This window comes from Emydura macquarii, unplaced genomic scaffold, assembly GCF_026122565.2.
Source record: "Emydura macquarii macquarii isolate MOO-44397 ecotype Brisbane River unplaced genomic scaffold, CSIRO-AGI_Emac_v2 contig_306, whole genome shotgun sequence".
Lineage (NCBI taxonomy): Eukaryota > Metazoa > Chordata > Testudines > Chelidae > Emydura > Emydura macquarii.
In genome coordinates, this window is record NW_027130443.1 from 11,787,123 (window position 1) to 11,808,145 (window position 21,023).

Consider the following 21,023-nt stretch of genomic DNA (forward strand, 5'->3'; position numbering starts at 1 on the left):
CCAAGAACCAAACTCAGAGCTGGATTATGTGGGATGAGCACGGGCCAGGAAACAGCGGATCATCTCCTGCGGGATGCAAAGAGCGCGCCGTCGTGAGGGGGGAGCTCTATGAAAAACACAGAGGCCTTTAAGTATCCAAATTTCCACCACAACACCTAGGGAGAGCAGCAGGTGAAGGGGGTCCCATAACAAAAGCCAGTGTTGCAATTCTTTAGGAATACTGGGAAAGGCGAAAGACTTTGATTCTTGAAACTGGACTATGGTGTCCAGTGCTTGGCGGTCATAGGCTCAGCAAGGGCCTGGGGGAGGGAAACATGGCAGGGAACCTCCTGGCGGCAGCCCCGGAGTAAAGGTTGCTGTGGATTGAGAACTCAGCCAAGGGCACGAACTGGACCTTCAGGGGAAAGGCTTGGGAGGCGTTGCTCAGTGCAAGAGCCTGGAAAAGAGCTGGGGAGAGAGCCTGAAGAAAGGCTATGGAGGGAAGGAGTCCCGGGAGGCAGCAGCAAGGAGTCAGACAGCTGCTGGTTATAAGGTCCTTGGGCTGGAACTGGAGGCGGACATGGGCCTGGAGCCACTGTCAGTAGGGGGCGCTGGAGAGGAGAGAGTCAGTTACGCCACACCCAGCCACGAGGGGGCGCACCTGCAGTGAGTGCTCTCCGCAGTCAGCGGGTATTTACATTATAGGCTGTGCTACTCCGTGTTCGTACAGCACCTAGCACAATGGGGCTCTCTTCTCAGTTGGTCCTTTCGGCCGTGCAGTAACGAACGTCGTTCATAAGTCATAATTCAGTGGTGCGCCAAGCTCTACATCCAGGGGTCAGTTTTAACCACATGCCCTAGCAGCAGAGCGGAGTATTGCATGGATTGGCAGATGGGCCAACTTTCCTCCTCTGTCTGTTCCATTCCTGATTTCTACAAATCTAAAGGGGGAATGAGCAGCCCAATGGCTGGATTAGGGATGTCAGCTGGAGAAATTGTTCCTGCAGGGGGTTCCCTTGCCCCTAGGACATCAGACTCCTTGGAGTCATAGTCATAGCGTTTAAGGCCAGAAGGGATCCCCAGCTTCCCTGGTCTGACCTCCTGTACATCACAGGCCACTAAACACCAGCCAGCCACCTGCACACCAAACCCAACCACCAAAACCTCTTCACCAGCGTCCCTTCTGGGGCAGCAGAGAACTCACAGCTGCAGGCCAGTCTGGACTCTTCTGCTCCTCAGGGCTGCGGCTGAGTCTCTGTTCCAGGTGGGGATGTAACTAGTTTGGTTTCTCTCCGTCCTTACTCCAAATGCATTTAAACACTCAGGGAGGGGGGAGGTCATATTTCACCTCTAGCATGTGAATGCAGATTCGGCTAGACAGACAGACAGGTGTGCACAGGGATGGATGGACAGACGAAAGGCATTGTGGGTAGGGTATCTCTTAGGCCTGGTCTATACCTAAAGTTCGGGTAGGCCTTGCTGTATCACTCAGGCGTATGAAAAATTCACGCCCCCTGAGCGGCAGAGTTAAGCTGACCGAACACCCGGGGTAGATCCTGCGAGATCGATGGAAGAATTCTTCTGTTCATCCAGCTCCCGGCTCTCAAGGCGGTGGACGAACTACAGCGAAGGAAAAAACCCTTCTGTGGCCGTCGGAAGTATTTACGGTACGGGGACACGGAGGCACAGCTGCGGCACTGTGGTGACCGTGGCATAGACATACCTGTAAGCAGCCAGAACTCCTGACGCCAGGGACTGACCACCCGAGCTGCAGGCTGAGCGGGGCCATTAACTCTGTGCCGTGCGGGAAAGCCGATGGAGCATGCCCCCAGCGAAGGGCTCACCCCCGGGCAGCCTCCACTTTGTGCTTCTCAGAAAACAAGAGAGAGTCTCTCACCCTGCGCGCCCTGGCTGTGCCGGCTCCCAGGAGGGGGATCACGAGCAGCAGTCGAAACGTCGCTTAGCCTAGTTAACTGGGAAAGCGTAAAATAGGTCAGCGAGGAAGCGTCTCTGTCTTCAGGCAACGTATGGTGCAAATAGCCTCTTTCCATTGCCCGGAAACCAAAGAGCGGGAAGGACTCCAGGGAAGGGAGTAAGGTTCGCGGTGGCCTTTGGGGTCAGAGCGTCTCACTGCCACATGGTGAGGCCCAGTCCCCTATTCCCTGGGATGCCAGGGGCTTGGGTCTCGGGGCAGGTGACCCGTTGAACCCATGCAGCAGGAAATTCACCGTCGTGGAAAGCGGGTAGCACACGGTCTAGGCAGCATTTAAGAGGTGATCAGTGCTGGCCCGCAGCTCTGCGGTGCATTTCCCCAGACGACAACGTGCATGTTGCTCTGCGCTGAGCCCTCTGGGCAAGCGAAGAGTAGCACTGAGGAGTTCCAAGCGACTCACCATCCAGTCCTTGATGGTTAAGGAAGGTCAGCCCTGGATCTGGGACCCCGCAGCAGGAGGGGAGAGTTTGCCGCCAAGGATATAAAGGACATTCCCATAGCTATGGCATGCTCATGTTTCAGTGTCTCCTCTGGGCTAAATCTGATTTACCTTTTCCTAAAGCCACCCTCTCCCTCTCTCCAGGAAGAGGAACGTCCCCATTGCCACCCGACTGCATTTACAAAAGCAAGCCCTAAACTGAAACGCAGTTCTAGTGACAGCTGGTGAAGCTGAAGTTACAGGGCCAAATCCTCAGCTGGTGTCAGTGGGCGTAGTCATTGGCGCCACAGAGGATCTGGTCCACGGTCTGCTGCCCGGGGATGGGGCGAGAATTTTGCTTGGCTCCCCTCGGCACAGAATCAGAACAGAATCACTGATGTCACCATGTGCATGGAAGAGGCCTGGCTAAAGCCCCATGCATGACTTTAAGGCTCTCGCTAGGCTTGGGAAGATTTCTGCTTCAGTGTTAGTGGCCCACTTCTCACTCCACTCGGGAACTAAGAGGAATTATTTTCCATCCTTAAGAATTGGAAGGCAAAAGCATGAGTCAAAATCCTTCTTGTCTGCCTCTGATTGTGTAGGGGGTTTTGGGGTGGGTAGAGTGCCCCGGGAAGCATAGGGTTGTCATGATAAATTGAACCACAAACATTAAGGAAGAGGCCTTCATTGCAGAAAATAACTAGAAACTATGGCCAAACAAACCTGCATCCGCACAGATTGAACTCCAGCTTTGTCCCTCTAGTTTACCAGGGACCACATCTTTCCTGGTGCTCAATGCAGCCCTATCACAGGTTGATACCACTTTCAGGGGAGATGGGGCCAGCCCCACCCATGCCATAATAATCAATTAGCTGCTTCCCAGCCTGAGGGAGTGGGACTAAGGGAGGGAGTTAGGTGAGCCTCAGAAGAGGCCTGAGAGAGCAATCTGGGGTGTGTGGAACCACAGGAAGAGGGTAGGCTCCCATGAAAGATCCTGAGCCAGGGTGAAAGCCACAGCCTGGCTGTGTGGGGTTGGGACTAGACTGGAAGGAGTTTTGTGCTTAAGGCACCAGCTTGGGACCCATTTGGTCTTGTCTGAGGTACCGCCTGCATGGTAAGAAAGAACATAAAAGGACTCCATGCTCGGAAAACTCAACTGGCTCTTTATTAAGAGAACTATTGACAGAGAAGCAGCAGCCAGCATTGTATCCCTATGCACCCAGGGCAGACTGACCCGCCCCGCCCCCCTTCCACCAGTGCTGTCTCCAAAACACTTCCCTCTTGCACCCGGTGCTCCTCCCTCCCAGTTCCATGCAGGTTGCTACAGGTCTTCGTTTAATTCCTGGCCCTGCCACAAACCCCCTGTGTGACCCTGGACAAGGCATGGAGGATGGGAGTTTTTAAAAGGCCTACCTTTCCTCCCACTGAAACCAGTGAGGGTTTTATCATTGACTTCACCAGGGCCCACGCAGAATTTTTTCGGGCCCAGTAGAAACTTGTAACACGGGCCCCCTCCAACACACACCCATGGGGGTTGCAGCCTTTTCCCCGCCATGTGGGAGCCCTGGACTTCACCAGGAGCAGAATTAGGTTAATCCAGAGTGCTTTGGAAAAATCTGACCCTTCCGCTCTCTGAAGCTCAGTTTTTATGGTGCCTAGGAATTGAGTAGCATCCCTTTAAATAGCGTGTGAGCCGTCTTGTGGCGCTCACTGTGTTCTGTGCTTTACAAACCACCCCGAGCAACAGCAGGAGTATGCAGCTAGATTGCGGATGTGTAGCTAGTAAACATGGGTATTGGGAACCCCACTGTGCCCGTGTGGTGTCTATGTCTTATTAGGTTGCGTCAAGAGCAAAAAGACTGATGAAAAGCGCTGTATCAGAGCTCGGTGCTGTTATCTGTAAATGTGGCATAAGAATCCTTTCTTTCCCCCAGCCTCTGACTCACTGCGGCAGGGACCGTCTTATTTTATGTCTGTCCAGCACCTAGCACCATGGAGCGTAGACCTGGGTTGTGGGGAGGCCTCTATTTGTCACTCTGATATATTCTATTAATATGAATGCACTGGGTGTTTGGAATGGGTAAAATGAGAGGGGTTATTTAAGGAACCAGCTGTCAGGCTGGCTTTTTTGTGCTGGGAAGACTCTCAGAAAGGAGATTGCAGTGAGAGGAATGAGCCATTTGGTGGCACAAGAGAGCCAGCTAGAAAGGAGGGGCTAGAAATCGTTGGTGTTTCTCATAAAGGTCACTTGTACGCTGCAGCTGCTGGGTGTGGTGTCATGCCTTGCCCAAGCCCCACAAGAATGAGAGAGCGAGAGAGCAACCCGGGTGCTGATTTTTGAATGCAGTGCTGAATTGCTTGCACAGATGCAAAACCGCCTGCGTCTCCCTTCTCTCAGAGGACAAGGGAGGCATCTGAAACGTGAAATCCTGGGATTTTCCAGAGCCAGGAAGGCTGGGACCACACACTGCAAATTTCAGCAGATCAGCACACCTCTGAAATCCTCCAAGATTGCAAGTCCGGGAGTTGCTCTGGGATGGCCCAGCCAGTTTGGGACAATTTGCAACATGGGCCTTGAGCGTTGGGTCAAAGAAGCAGAACCATAGCAGAACAGAAGTGAAGGTGCAATTATAGGTGGTGGTGTTTTTCTTGCCAAGTCACCCAAAATGTTTGGAACTTCGAAGAGCACACATTGAATCAGGGACGAATGAGTGCTGAGGATTAATGAGAGCGATGCTTCGATATGCAGCGATTCCATCTCTGAGGTTATGTTTGGTGATGAAATCAAAATGAATATTAATCAAGTTGCAAAGAGCAACTAGCTGAAAGGATTCAGTCTGAGGCAGCCACTGGCAGAAGGAAGCCTGCTCCAGAAATAGAGGGACCTCACTGATGTCTCGGTATTTTCCCAAGAGACCACAGAAATCAAGACACAAATCTCCTAAAGTGACCATTCTCCCTGTGCAGGAATATTTGCTGTCTCTCTTTACGTGCATGGAGGCAGATCCTGGCCTCAGTTTGCATTGCTGGCTGAGTCTATGAAAATCAGGTTGTTGCAAAGGACGGGAAAGGTGTGGAAGGGCAGGACAAAATAAGTGGATGTGCAGAGACAGCATGAAAAACACAGGAGGGAGGAATATGTCTGAATCAGCACCGTGTGCAGGTCTGTAAGGACAGAGATTTGTGGATATAATTTTATCCCATGCGATAATCTCAAGAACTGCTTTTTCTGTCCATCTGCATGTTTGACGTTGTAATAAGTGGGGGCGGGGGCAGGAAGGCACTGCAATATTCCAATCTCTGGCAAACATCTAGCAGGAAATTAAGTCCTTTCTGCCGCCTCCAGTCATGCCTACCTCCAAACCCGGAGCAGAATACTGGATTGATGGGTCTCACCGCAACACTGCCTTGGAGGACTTCTACACTATGGGCCCGGAACTGGGAAGGTAATCATCTGAGACTATCAGTATTTGATTCATGGCGTGTGGGAGCTTTGTATTTCCGGCTCACAAAGGTGCCTCTTGGAGTTAGGGGGCAAGAGCATGTGATGTGTGAGTGTTAGATCAGGAGCTCAGCGTGAAACGTGGAGAGGGTCTTTCTTCTTCCTGAGGCCAGGAAGCAATGGGTGGGAGAGAGGGGTGAATGGTTTTCATTAGATCATGCAAACCACACCCAGGAGCTCTGGTAGGGGCTAGGACAGTTCAGATCAGGGTTTGTAGGACTGGGTCTTTGCTTCTCTGGAGCCCGATTATGCAAAGGGTAGAGTGTCCTCAATTGCTCTTTCCTACTGTCACCCCTTCTTCAGGCCCAGGAGTGACTTTGTCACATCAAGAAATCAGCTCTGCCACGATTCCCCAAGTGGGGAGATGCCTCCTCCATAGCCACCTCTTTTCAGAAGCGATGTGGAAAAAGGGGTAAAGAGGGAGGGGGCAGAGTTTGCAGATGATACAAAACTGCACAAGATAGTTAAGGCCAAAGAAGACTGGCGAAGAATGACAGAGGGATCTCTCAAAACTGGGTGACCGGGCAACAAAATGGAGGATGAAATTCAGTGTTGATAAGCGCAAAGTAATGCACATTGGAAAACTTAATCCTAACTTTCCCTACAAAATAATGGGGTCTAAATTAGCTGTTACTCAAGAAAGAGAGCTTGGCGTCATCGTGAACAGTTCTCTGAAACCGTCAATGTGCAGTGTGGGAGAAAAAACTAACAGCATGTTAGGAACCATTAGGAAAGGGATACATAATAAACCAGTCAATACCATAATGCCACTCTATAAATCCGTGGTACCCCCACACCTGGAATATTGCATGCAGTTCTGGTCACCCTATCCAATAAAAGATATATTAAAAATGAAAACAGTGCAGAGACGGGCAACAAAAATGATTAAGGGTGTGGAACAGCTTCCATATGAGTAGAGATTAAAAAGACTGGGACTGTTCAACTTGGAAAAGAGACGACTAACATGGGATATGAGAGGTCTATAAAATCATGAATGGCGTGGAGAGAGTGAATAAGGAAGTGTTATTTACCCCTTCACATAACACAAGAACCAGGGTCACCCAATGAAATTAGCAAGCAGCAGGTTTAAAACAAGAAAAGGAAGAACTTTCTTCACATAACACACCGTCAACCTGCAGAACTCCTTGCCAGGGATGTTGTGAAGGCCAAAACTATAACTGGGTTTAAAAAAGAATTTGATAAGTTCATGGAGAATAGGTCCATCCATGGCTATTGGCCAAGATGGTCAGAAATGCAGCCCCATGCTCCGGGTGTCCCTAAACCTCTGACTGCCAGAGGCTGGGACTGGATGACAGGGGACGAATCATTTGAAATTGCCCTATTCTGTTCGTTCCCTTTGAGGCACCTGGCATTGGCCACTCCTGGAAGTCAGGACACTGGGCTAGATGGACCATTGTTCTGACCCAGTCTGGCCGTTCTTATGGCCTAAAGCGCGGGATAGTGCAGGAATTGATGACTGGGAACAGAGCCTCGGCTTTGAATCTGCCCCATTTTGGAATGGAAGTTCGGGAAAAGCCGTTACTCCCTGTCCCATCCTTGGTGGGGCTGATGTGGAATGAACGTGGTGGGTCTCAGTCCAACTCCTGCTGGACTTTTGTCCACATCACAAAACCCACCATCACACGCGGCGCTTGTCTGTCTGCCCCATAAAGCGAATGGCCGAGTGTCTGTGCAGAGACTATTTGGTGGGCAGACATGCAGCTGATGTCAGACAGGTCCTCCCATGGAGGCAGGCTATCGTCATGGGCGGGGCACGTGCTCTGCTTTGTTTATGTCGGGGATTGAGCTAAACCAAGCCAGGGATGTCTGGTTTGACACACGTCTCAACCTCGGAGAAAAATGACATTTTCAAGTGAGCCAAAGATTGTGCTTCAAACCCTAGAATGTGTCTTTTTAGGCAATAGTTTTCTCCAGCTCTGGTCGCTTATTGTTATTATTTCTTATTTTTATTGCAGTAGCACCTAAGGCGATCACTCAGTCAGAGATCCGGGCCCTGTTGTGCTAGGTGCTGTACAAACCAGTAACACAGACAGTCTCTGCCCCAGAGAGCTCACATTATGCAACAGGCTCATTGGTGTCAATGGAAATTGACTTCACCAGGATTTAGACCAGGCTCTAGGTGACTCAGTGGACAGATGGAATGAAGGGGGCAGGGGGAGAGGACAAAATGACGGGAGAGGCAGGTGTGTTTGTGTAATAGAAGACACAGAACTTCTCTATCCTCCTCTGCTAGCTTAGCGGCCAGACACATTCTAACTAAAAACAAGGCACCATTTTTTAACAAGGAGGGTGATCAGCCACTGGAACCAACTCCCAAGGGAAGCGGGGAATTTTCTACCTCTGGATGTCTTTACATCAAGCCTGGAGGCCTTTCCAGAAGCTCTGCATTAGCCAAACACAAGTTATTGGGTTCAAAAAAGGGGTGGCTGGATGAAATTCGAAGGCTTCTGATATGCAGATGATCAGACGAGATGCTCGAATCGGCTGGCCTTAAACGCTATGACTCGATTAATGTTTCTTTCCCTGGCTGAGTGTCAAATGCACACTTGGGTTTCTAGCCGTTTTGGACAGGGAAACAAAGCAGCATTTCATTTGACTTGTCCAGATCCAAGAATGCTTGGGACGGTTTAGAAATGGAATTAAAGGTTTTGCATGCCGATTGTCCAACATTTCCATAAAGCAGCCTTGGGAAGGTCATTAAGGAGAGGACACAGGGCAACTTGTTCTGAAGTGGCCACTGATTTTGGAGGCCTCAGTTTTTGGGGGTTCAACTTGAACTCACCGCTCAGGCCTAATCTTCTGGAAGCATTGAGCACCCAGAACTCCAGTTAAAGTCAAGGGGGGCTGTGGATGTAACGCTGACAGACCCCAGTCATCAGCGGGGAGGATTGAACCTGGGACCTTTTTGAAGCTTTGCATATGACCCTCTACTGTGTCAGCTAAAAAACACCTTGCCCATAGCGAAGGGGGTAGTGGACTCATCAATCTCTAGCTGTGCTCGGTGTCACCAGAGGGGGACGGAGCACCACACCAAGCAGGCCTGGGTTACACGGATGCTCAGTACCTTTGAAAATCAGGCCATGAGGTGTCTCATGCTGGGGACCCAATAATCAAGACACTCAAAAATCAGTGGCTGCTTTTGCAAATGTGGGCTACGGCGTGGCTATGCTCCTGTAAGCGATGTCCTGGGTAGCCCCACCCCACTCTGTATTCTGCCAGGTCATGTTGCAAAATCAAAGCTAAACCATGCGGCGGGCTTTGATTTCTCAAGATTTTCATGCCTTCTCAATAGTTTGTTTCTCGCTCAGCTGATCCGTTTTGGGATTGGTTCTTCCAGTTAGCTTTGGTGAAGAGAAAACAAACATTACGCTTTTTAAACCTCTTCCCAAAAGATCACCCCCCTTATTTCTCCTGAATACCCACTGGCAGAGAATTACAACTCCCCCAGCAGTTAGGAGAAAGCCCTTTTGGCAAAGTTGTGCTCCAGCCTCCTCTCTTAGCTCTCCAAACATCCCTAAAGACACCCAGACTGCGGGATTCCAGACCTGATCCAAATCCCACTGAAGGCAGCGGAAAGACTCCTGCCTGCTGGCCCTTGGATTGGACCCTTACAAGGAAATGGGCGATTTGCAAAACTCTGATCTGGAGCTTGGTTCCAATTGGACGTACCCCCTAAAATTCAGGAGAGTTTGGATCTGAAATATTGAGGCCCACATGTGGTCTCAGCCTTCTGGACCAGCTCTGGAAGTGGACCGTAAGTAATCTGCATTGCAAATATCCATGTAACATAAAAGTCTGGTGGAAACATGGGTAGAAAGTGCAAACTAAACTAAAACTAAAGAAACTAAAGAAACTAAAAACCTGCCCTTAATGTAATGCCTGTCGCCGACTCTTGTAATTTTATCACGAGTCTTGCAATATTTGGAGCTTTTCCAAAAGCCCCTGCTCTAGGAGTCAGGTGGTTAGGTGAGAATCTCAGCTTCCATTTAAACAACGCAAAATAAGCTTCTACCCCTCATGGTTGCAGAGGAAAGCCTGAAAACATGAAACTTAAAGGCTCAGAACCCAGAAGAGAAACCAAAAAAATATGTCCCTGCCCCAAAGATCTTATGTTTGTGTTTGCACAGCACCTAGCGCAGTGGGGTCTTGTTCCATGAATGGGGCTCCCGGGTGTTACTGCAACAGAAATAAATAAAAAAATAAATAGAAGAAAAGCAGCATAAACGTCATTGTTGTCCAAAAGTCTTTCTTTTTTTACTTTCATAATTTTTAAGCCAAACTTTGATGCGGGAGGGCTGGGCCTGCAGTTTTTGCATGTTTGGGGATGGCAACACGGTTAATTCCCCCTGCGGCGTCCAGCCGTTGCAGCTCCCATCGGTTAAGATCAATACTCAGGGCCTGGTTTCCTAAAGCACTGGGCATGCTCTGAATCGCTGACACCGGGCCCTCGGCACTTACAGAGCCCTGTACGTCTACTTGGGTGACAGACCGTTCGACAGAGGGGGGAAGTGAGTCAGCCAGGGGTCCAGTCTCTCGGGCCAAGGTGGGGTATTCAGGGTCTGTTCCGAAGAAGGGCTGTGTGCCAGCAATCCTCATCGCCTTCAGTAGGGTTTGCAAATGCTCAGGGTTTCCCAAGATGAAGCTGTGATGGTCCGTGGCAGGGCTAGGATCATACTATAGCGGCCACCCCCTTGCTGAGACCATTAGACCACACTGCCATGGTTGGGGGTTAGCTAATGAAATGAAACTCTATGATTATGTCTATGCTGCAATCAAAACACCTACAGCTGGCCTGGGTCAGCTGACTTAGGCTCACAGGGCACTGGTGGTGGGGCTATAAAACTGCAGCTTAGATGTTCAGGCTCAGGGTAGAGCCCAAGGTCCAAGATCCTGGGATGGGGTTGGGGGGGGTCCCACAGTCTGAGTCAGCTGATCTGGACCAGCCATGGGTGTTTAATTGCAAGGTAGACATAGCCTATAAGAATGGACCATATCTCCACAACCAGGGACCCCACATGGGGAAGGGTACACTTTACCAGGGCCTGGCCCAGGCTGTAACCCCCATTACCGTGAGGAAAAATTCTTTTTCATGGCTCATGAGATTATATGTACGGATGAGGGATTGTGGTATGTGTGTGGGAGGGGGCCCGTGTTACAAGTTTGCACTGGGCCTGAAACAATTATGCTTGGGCCCTGTCCACAACAGTGATTCTCTACCAGTTGTGTTTGGTCCATGCTGCACAAAATAGCCAAAACAAATTTCATCCCTTAACGCACCATAGTCCACAGTCCTTTGTGGTTGCAGAGGATTGTGGGATTTGGGTCTGGGAAGAAACGATGAGAGGTTTTGAGCTGGTCTGGTTCCACGGTACCTGGACGCTACAAGGTGAATTCAGAACCAAATTAAGAAACCTTCAGATTAGTGCTGGCTGGAAAACTGGACACTTTGTTCCATGAGAATGTCCAACTTTTGCCCTGTGGAAAATGGTCAGAAAAACTCATGATTTTGAAAGAAAAAAATTCAAAAATACTCCTACCCCCCAAAAAAGCAAGTTACTTCAAATTTTCCATTTAAAAAATGAGAAATTATTTTTTCCCCCAGAAATTCTTTTTTTTTTCTCACCAAGAAACCTCCCAAACTTTTTGTTGTTGTTGTTGTTGTTGAAACCCAGATTTCTCGGTGAAAAAAATTCCAAGGGAAAATTTGACCAGTTCTGTTTAAGACAATTTTCTGTCAGCTAAAGGTGAAAGTCAGACTTTGCCATCATTCCAGTGGCTCTGTTGGGGAATTAATTCTTCTTGGGTTTTTGATTAAAACAATGACAATCTCAAAGCTTTGTGCTATGAGATTAATGCCCAGTTGAGAACCTCCTGCCGTTTACCCCTGCTGGCCAGTAATCCCAGGGAATGCCTGGCCCTTGAGTAGTTACTGCTACTAAAAGGGAGGCTGGGGGAACAAACCACAGATGTGGGTATTTTTGGTGTTAGGGCCAAGTTGTTTCAAACTGCTGCCTATAAGGGCTTTCTAGAGAAGGAACCTTTGTAGTTTAACCAGCTAGCTCGCTTGCTTCGTTAGTTTCCCGTTCAATGCTTAAAGTTCGTTATTAAACAACCCAAAATAAAGATGAAATATTTGCCAAAGACCGAATAAATTCTTGCTTGGAAGTGGAAGTGAGATTAGACAGGTTTAAAACATGCATTAATATTGGTGAGAGGTCCTGATGGCTGTTAAAATCAATACAGGGTTAGGAATGAATGTTTTAAAGCTTCTATTTTTATCCTGATCTGTGCAACAAGCGTAACTGAGCCTCTGTGTGTAAATCCTTAATTAGGGACTTTTTTTAAAAGCTGGGTTTTTGTTTTTTTTCTTTTTGTGACCTGTTAAACCTATCATGGCCACAAGCACTGAAGAGCGTTTAAGTCTGTTTTCATTATTGAGCTAACAGCTGTGAGCACAAAAGCTCAGGAAATGCACAAGGAGCAGAAAAGGGCTAAAGCAAGTAAGATCAGATGGTTCAGTGGCTAGGGCACGTAGCTTCTGCTTTAGAAGACTGGGGTTCAATTTCTGGCTCTGCCACCGACTCCCTGTGTGATCTTGAGCAAATCACTTAGCTGCTGCGTGCCTTGGCTTCCCCCTTGGAAAATGGGGATACTAATACAGCCCTGCCTCACAGGCGAATGTGAGGGTAAGTGTGCAGGGAGTGAGGTGCTTTGAGGTTATGATAACGGGGACCATAGATATGCCTAAGAACGGCCCCTGTTGAAAACTGGAAATGAAATAGGTCTGTGGTTTTCCCATTCATATCTCTGCCCATAGGCACTAGGCTATTGTAAGGCCTGATCCAACGCCCATTGGCCTCAAGAGACAGTCTCCTATTGACACCAGTGGCTTTGGGTCAGGCCCGTAGAGGACAGTGCCCTGCAGACAAAATGCTTTTGTGTCACTGGTGCAAAAGCTTGGCTCTTTCTTTCTTTTTTTTTTTTTTTTGCACTCATAGCTCTTCAGTATCTGGAGCCTGAGCCAGCAAACTTTCACACATGCTGGTCTTTACGAAGGTGACTAAATGCATTAATTTAAGGCCCAATGCTGCTGAAATCATTGGGAATTTTGCCACTGGACTGGTGATAGGTGAGATTCAGCCCCGTGCAGGGGGCCAGTATAAGACACTCAGCGTTCGAGTCCCACTTAAGCCCTCAAAACAAAGCATCAATATTGCATGAGCCTTGCACTGGCCGCACCCTCATGTGAGCGAGAGTTTGCAGGATTGGGCCGATCCTGCCGTGCCAATTGTGTCCAGCTACTGTTGGTTTAGCAGGTGGCAGCGTGCAGCGCTTAGATCAGGGCCTAAATCCCAGCACAGCATTCCATTGCTTGCTCCCATTCCCTTGCTGTGGTAGAAGTTCCGATCCATTGACTTCCCTGAGATCAGGACAGGACAGGACCCAGTCTCTAATAGAGACGCTAACAAACCCCTTAACCGTGGCACAGCTCCGAGGCGCTGCTAGCTAGAGCTGTAGCAGATTTTTCAGACCACTGGCAGTTCGGAAAAATTGGAGGGGAAATCGTTTCAGGATGACCCAAAATGCATTTTACAAATTTTTTTTTTGGCAAGTTAAAAAGTGACCCCAAAAAATAGCTTCGTGTCGCACTAAACGTGTTGTTTACATTTGGAACTTTAAAAAAAAAAACATTTCAAAGTAAAACTGAAGGAAATTTTATTGACAAATCCAACCGTTTCCTTTTGAAAATATCAAAACAAAACAATTTTGATTTCTTCAGCATTTTTGTTTGGTTTTTTCCTGATGGAAACAATTCAGCCAGTTCGACACAAATTCGTGAAGTATTTCTGTTGACTCAGAGCTGCATTTCTGCGGAAAAAACGTTTTGGTCCAACACTTTTGCCCCGCTCTGCTGCTCTATTAATGAAGAACTTTGGAAGGGCGAAGGAAAAAACCCAAGTTGTCAGTAAAAACCAGAGGCAAAGAACAACTGGAGTGTCTGTTAGCTCTCGGCTTTGTGTCGCTAAATATTATTAGTGCAGACATTCGGATTTTATTAGTGCTTTGTTTGAGAAAATAGCACAGAGATCAGGATGAATGAGCTGCAAGGGAACTGAATTTAAATTTCATTTATATAGACTTTAGGAGGTTTTTTTTACTCTCTGGCAAATGATGTGACGCTAATACTTGAACTGGAAAATCCAGCTGCATTAAGTTCTGAGGGCTCTTCAAGGCTCATGATAACACACCGGGATACAGCTGCAATGGAGATCCCATGCCATGAGTCCGTTCCCTTCCTTGTCCAAGACGTGGGGCCTGGTTCTCAGTTACTCCACTCCTGCCTTTGGAGGAGGTTGGAGCAGGGAGATTAAGGAGGCTTTAAGATACTTTTATGCTCCCTGTATTTTTGCAACATCCAGCCCCTGATGTAGGTTACAGCACCTCAGAGCTGCTGTAACTTGGGTTCTTTCCGAGGGCCCCCTATGGGAAGCCGAGAATAGCACTCTGTGCACACTGCCAACACACTTCCCACACTGAGAGCTGGGACCAGGACTGATGCAGAGTCTTGATATCAGCTCTGCACTGGCAGGGGGTGTTTCCAGGTGCCTTTCTGGATTATGAGAGGACTCAGGTATACTGAAGAGGGCTGTAGAGGCCCTGTAACAGAAGAGGCAGACAAGGAGTTAATTCCCCCCCAAAACATGGGTGGAAAGGTTTGGCTGTAGCTGGTCAGGGATGAGGGGGAAAGAGCCCAGACCATCCCTGAGCACCTGCCGCTCTCAGCGACGTCAGCGGGGGTTGTCACGAGGGCTCAGCCCCATCTCGGTATTTGGCCCTAAAAGCCAGATCAAGGGCCCAGTTCTCCCTCCCGCCCTGGTTCACACCAGTGCAAAGTGGGTGTGAAATATCCCCCGTCTCTCCTGGATCATTCTGACTAGTGCTGCTCCCTGTGTGCAGCGGGCTCAGACTTGTTGATTTGAGTGAACACAAATCATCTCTCACTGTCCTTTCCATTAACCCAGTCACCCGCAGCCTGGGGCGCTCGAGCTCTTAGTTAGTAGCTCTTTAATCTGCCTCCTGCAGCTCTTTGCGGCACATGATATTAAAACCCTGTGTGGTTTAATTATTAACCAGGCGAAGTTATTAACCAATCAGGGTGTTTTTACTATGTTATTAACCAATTGTAGCTGATAAAATAATAATACTTGGTCAGTCATTTTGCTGGGAGAATAATATCTATATAAAAAACCTAAATATTTCCCCTGCCATACTGTTGAAATATGAATATCTAGTACTATGAAAAATGAAACAATGAATTTACTCCGCTGCGGCTCTTTGGGGTAATGTTTATCGCTAATTCGGCTCCTCAGCCACTGAGATCTGAGTATCACTGCTTTTAAACGTCAGCACCACTCAGATCTGTTGTATTCTATGTACGTTCTTATACCGCACTCAACGCTGCAGTATCTAAGCGCTTTCCAATAGGATCCGAAGAAATGTGATTAACGTCTGTCACGGGTCCGTTTTCTCCTCCTCTCCCAGCAGGAAGATGTGTGGGCAGTGGAGTGTTTTGTTTTGGATCTATACCTGTACTTATATAGATATACACACACATTGCTATAGGGTTATGTTAGAGAACGCAAAGCCAAAGAAATGCACTTTGCATTTGGAGTGGAAGGTGGTGAGGTTCATGACGGTCATTAGTTACTGGAGGAATTCATTCCATAGTCTTGGGCTGAGGAAGTTCCATCTCCTGCCCTCCTTGTCCATCATCAGCCGGATTGTTTTGCTAAGTTACAGCTGTGCAAATCCATGGTGTCACGAGCACAGGTGTCACGAGGACCTAATGGGAAGATTCATGGGTGGCACAGACGCCAATGAAGCTTGTAGACCTTTTATTACTTTGCAGTGCTGCGTGAGAAGGAAAAGACCCCAGCTTAACTCTCAGATCCCAGGTTGAATCTGCAGGGCTAGCCGGTAGAAAAACCATCTCTTCACTTGCAAAATAGGTGCTTTCGAAATCGGAATCATAAAGGCACAATTTAACGAGAGACTCCACCTAAATGCCATGTGTCTGAGCAGACACACATTCAGAGAAAAGTTGATCTACTGAGTAGACGTAGATTTCAATAAATCATTCACAACACTGGCCTTGGTAAAAGCCGCTAGCTCACTTGGGCTTTTAGTTTTTATTTCCCCCTATGTCTTTATTTGTGTTACGGTCGCTCCAGGCATGGCCCAGGATGCTGTTGTGCTGGGAGCTGCACAAACACAGAATAAGAAGAAAGCCTCTGCCCCGAAAGAACTTACAGTAAGTTTTATTTATCTAGCCACCGACGCTTTTTTCAGCCTACTCCACCACTGCAAACCTGATAGCTCCCAGCCTACACCCAGGCAGGCACTGGAGAATAACAATGAGCTATCCAAAAGTGGGTGCAATTGATTGGTCCAGATTTAAATCAAATTAACGTTGTTCCTTCACAAAAAGCCGCCCTGTGTGCATGTTCCCCCCCACTTGAAATGCCAAGTACTGTGTGTAATCTAAGGTGATAGAAAACCATTCTCCATGTGTGTTTGTCACTTGTGCCACTCTGCCTCTGGTTCATTGAAACGGACCGAGCAGAACGCCTTCCCCAGACTGATTTGTAGCCAATAGTTTCTTCTAATCAAACCGTGAATCACAGTGCTCAGTTTAAAGGGGGCGGGTAATCCATAAAGCAGGGTTTCAAGGCCATTATCGGACAAATGAGCAGAGACAAGTGATATTTATCAGGCACATGGAGGAGGGCTTTGGACTGTTGTACAAATCAGTTCCAAAGACAGACTGGATTGAATAAAAAATGGCCCACTGGGGAGTCAGGTAATAGTTTATTCGCTGTAAAAATTAACTTCTGAAGGATATTGCGGTGAGGAACAAAAGGTAGGCCCTGAGCCTGAAATCTGATCTGCATGGGTATAGGGTCAGCCTGATATTGCAGGATCGGGGCTTTAAATCCTATATCTGTTTGTTTGATTATTGGTGGGGGAAGTGTGGATTTTTATCCATTTTCGGTGTCATATCAGTATAATATTAAAATACCTGCGTCTCGGTGATTCGCTCATCTTAGCTGTATCTCAGATGTATTCTCAATCAGCAGTGAGTGCAACATGCCAAAGACACAGGTCAAATCCTGCGGTCTCTTAGTAGTGTTGGCGACCTGAGGTGAGAGAAGGTGCAGGGAAGCTCTTCAGTTGCATCTATGCAGCAACTGGGATGAATAGAGCGCTTGCTTTGCTTGCACGTTAGACTGGGAGCCCCAACAAAGGGGTGGGGCCAGCCAATCTGGAGGCATGGCCATCCCTGCATGTATGAGGCCTGATCTGCATGTCTGAGGCCTGATTTTGGACCTGCTCTGGGGGCAGGGGTGGCTTTCAGCCATCTTTGTGCTTGCTGTATTCTGGAGTTATGGAGACCTGGGGAATACGTTAGAGCAGCCTCAAGGCTGCTCTAATTTACACTTTGTTTCCCATGGCCCCTAGGAAGTAGAGAACAGCCGCAGGGCAGTACATTCCAGTCACAGCCCCCCAATCCAGTCTCTCAGCTGGGGGCTGGGAGCAGGGTGAACTTAGAGCCAGCTACACTGATAGGATGGCCCAGGAATCCCCTGGCCCCGGGACCATCTCACAAAAGCCAGGCCAAAACTCGTCCCATGGTCTTTGGCTCCTCCTCCCCCAGCTATAATATTGGATAAAGTTTACACGCGCCTTAGAAGCAAATCCAGTCTTTTTTCAACAAATTCCGTCGTTACACATTTTCCAGTTCATCTGTAAAACAAACACAATTATATCTCCATTCACAGTCAAGGTTGATCACGGATATTTATTCAGAGCTTTAAGCAGAGGGAAAAGATGACTATTTTCTGAAAGCTCAGCACCTGGGCCAGCGATACAGACTGACTGGGGTGTAGCTAATTTCAGTGTAAATCCTGCCACTGCCACTGGTAATGCTGTTGGAAACCACAAAGGGTCAGAGTCTCTTGCGTCTACAAGAGGCTATATTTTATCAGACACGCAAAACTGAGCATCTCCTAAACTCTGAGCTGATTATTTTCAAACGATTATATTAAAAGCCGGAGTTGGGCTCTGAACCAGCCAGGCAGAAAGTTCACATTGAACTAGAGATGAGTGAGACATATCAATACCTGGTTTTGGATTCAAACTTTGCATGGGTGGCAATAAGATCAGGACGCCTGGGTTCTCTTCCAAGCTCTGCCACTGGCTTGCTTAAAAAAGCAACTAAAAATAGCACCGAGGCACAGGCTACATACCCAATACAAGCACCCCCAGGACATATTTGGGTGGCCAGCCCGGGCCACCACCCATACAGCCGCAGCTACGCTGCAATTTTTAGGCACCAGCTGGAGCAGAGCTTGCGTGTGCATGCGTCCCCGAGCTGGGAATTACACCTCTCAGCTGCTGTGGAGGGGAATTCTCCCTCATCCCAGCTAGTGCTTCACTTCTCCACTGAGTTCGGAGGACAGCAAACACTTGTAGTGGAAAAAGAATGCCTTTTTCCAGGGAGGCTAGTGTCTGAATTGGAGAACACTGCGAGCCTGGAAGCAGAATTTGCACTTGATCCCGGACGACAAGAAAGCCAGAGAGCAATGGAATTTGTCCTGTTACTCAGCGAGGGAATTAACCTGCAAAGAGGAATCCTGCATCAAAGATGAAATTGCAAGGTTGCCCGGGGGTGGCTTAAAACAAGGGGTTGATCTCACTGTCCAGTAGTTAGGAAATGTTTTGGAAATGTTACCTCCTTGTCCCCCTTCTAAATTGCACCAGTTTAATGGAAAGTGTTATTTCAAAGCAGTGTAAAACCCTACAGGGGCACCCTCAATGTCATTTACACTTGGCTTATGTCCATTTTGCTGAATTCAGTTCTGAGTGAATCGAAATGGATAGAAGCCAGGTTTACATTGCAACAAGTGTCCACATAAGGTTTTGCCCTGGATTAACTAAATCGGTTTAAAGTCAGACCTTCAAGTTAAATCCATGCAACTTTGTGGTTAGACCAGGCCCAAAGCACCTCCTAGGGTTTGTCTCCACACAGAAGTGTGGACACAATTATACTGGCGTAAAGGGGCTTCTAGCAGGAGTGTCATAGCTTCCTAGAGTTTAAGGCCAGAAGGGATCTGAGGCTGGGGAAAGTGGTCGCTCAAACTCTGTTGCATGCAGAGCATAACTCGTGTCAGTCCTTCGGGGCTGCTGGTGGAGGGGTGAGACAGAGCCCTGGGCAGAGAGCCTCGCCCGGTGTCTTGGGATGCCTCGCGTCAGACATGCTCCATATTGGAAGGCAGAGCCCTGGCCCGCAGTGAATGGAGCGTGCCAGGATGCAGCTGCCAGCAGCAGCCCCGGTTGCTGTGTGGCTGTTAAATGCAAACTCGCTGCTTTCATGCAAAGACCACCACATGCATCATTTAAGGCAGCAACTGCTCAGCCAGAAGGTACACCCACACTTCGAACTGGAGGGGAGAACTGTGGCTTGGGATCGTACTCAGGGCGCCTAGCCCCTCCCAGCATTCGCACCACCGCAGCTACGCTCTATTCTTAGCATGCTAGTTTCTAACGCTGGTATGTCCCCTCCAGCTCAAAGTGCAGACAGACCTGCAGAAATAATCCCTGACTTGTCCTGAGCTCCAAGCCCATGCAGGGAGTCAGGATACCTGCGTCTAGTCCCAGCCACGCTGCTAGATAGCTGCGTGACTTGGGGTGTGGGTTGCTAATAAGACTGCCCCGTGCCTCAGTTTCCCCCTCTGTATAATGGGGTTGATCACACTGACCTGTGGGCTGCGCGGTGGGATCTTTGCATGCAGAGTGTTATGTGCATGGACAGCAGGATGGTGCTATTATCATCCTGCTGCCACGGGGAGCCCATGTCTCAAATGCTCTCGAGAGGTTCCCGACAAGGATGTAATCTCCTCTAAGGCCTCTCTTTGCTGCTGATTTACATATTGGTGGGGGGAAGGGGATGCATCTTTCTGTCTTAAAAGCTGCTTAAGGATTTAAACCGCCTTAATAGTCAGTTTTTAATTAAAATGGCTTTACCAGGAAAAGCTGGAAGCGATTTCGGGGGGGGGGGGGGGAATATAAGCCCCTGGCATGGCTGAGCGCACTGATCCTGGTGCAGTCAAAGGTCATTGTTGCGGCGTCCCGCTTGGTTAGCAGGATAGCCGCAGAGCAAGCAGCACCCAAGGGCTGCCTGATGGTGCCCATCACCCCCAGGACTGCTGCTACACAGCTGCAAGTGAGACGTCCGCGAAGCAGACGCTGCAGCTGTGAAAAGTCCACAGGGATGGTGTGGCAAGACAGCGCCTCAACCCCTTCTGTAGGGGGCCAAGGTGGTGCCGTTGCTGCGGTGAGGTCCCAGTCAGGGCAGTAAACACACACAATAATACCTAGATCCACAGAACCCTTTTCACCAGTAGATCTCTGAGTGCTTGACAAAGGAGCTCAGCATCATATCCCCATTTTACAGATGGGGAAGTTGAGGTACGTAGAGGGAAATGACATGCCTAAGGTCACCCAGCAGCAGAGCCAGGAACAGCACCCAGATCTCCTGTGTTCCCTCCAGTGCTCTATCTGCCAGACATCACTGCCTCCCACATGTGCACAAGGGGACAAGAAGGGCCATAAACCAAGGCACCGTGACTCCATAGGGGGATGCAGGACCTGAGCCACGGCGATCAGGTCTGTGCTGCGTGGGCATCCCCTCAGTGCTGAGCAATGTCCTGCCCCGGCAGGCGCTGCGCTCACTGTAACCCCCCGGGGGAGAGGTTGTCCAGGGACAGCCTCCGCTTTGCTGGTCCCAAAGTTCAGCTCCCAGATCTTGAGCAGGTGGCCTCAGCACAGCTACAAGTGGGCTCCCAAAAGGAGCGTGCGAGGCGACGGGGCCGAGCAGTCACCGAGTTGAAAAGCCAGCACTAGCCCTTGTGTGGACGAGGCCCGTCTTCCAGACTAGCCACGACCTGAATTTCAAACTTAAAAAGCAAGCAGCAAACCACCCTTCAGTCTCCTTTCTGCCTTCTCTCTCCATCAAAAAAAAAAAAACATTCAAAAGTGCATCCGTCACG

At 48.9% G+C, this 21,023-nt stretch overlaps 1 protein-coding gene across 1 annotated transcript in view; it reads left to right on the top strand.

Moving 5' to 3' along the window:
- Positions 1-5,329: 5,329 nt before the first annotated feature.
- LOC137160662 (calcium/calmodulin-dependent protein kinase type IV-like) overlaps positions 5,330-21,023 on the top strand; it is a 38,798-nt gene continuing 23,104 nt past the window's right edge. Inside the window, exon 1 of the mRNA XM_067559368.1 lies at positions 5,330-5,836. Within this exon, the coding sequence (XP_067415469.1) occupies positions 5,739-5,836 (98 nt within the window). The 5' untranslated portion in view covers positions 5,330-5,738. The remainder of the gene's footprint in view (positions 5,837-21,023) is intronic.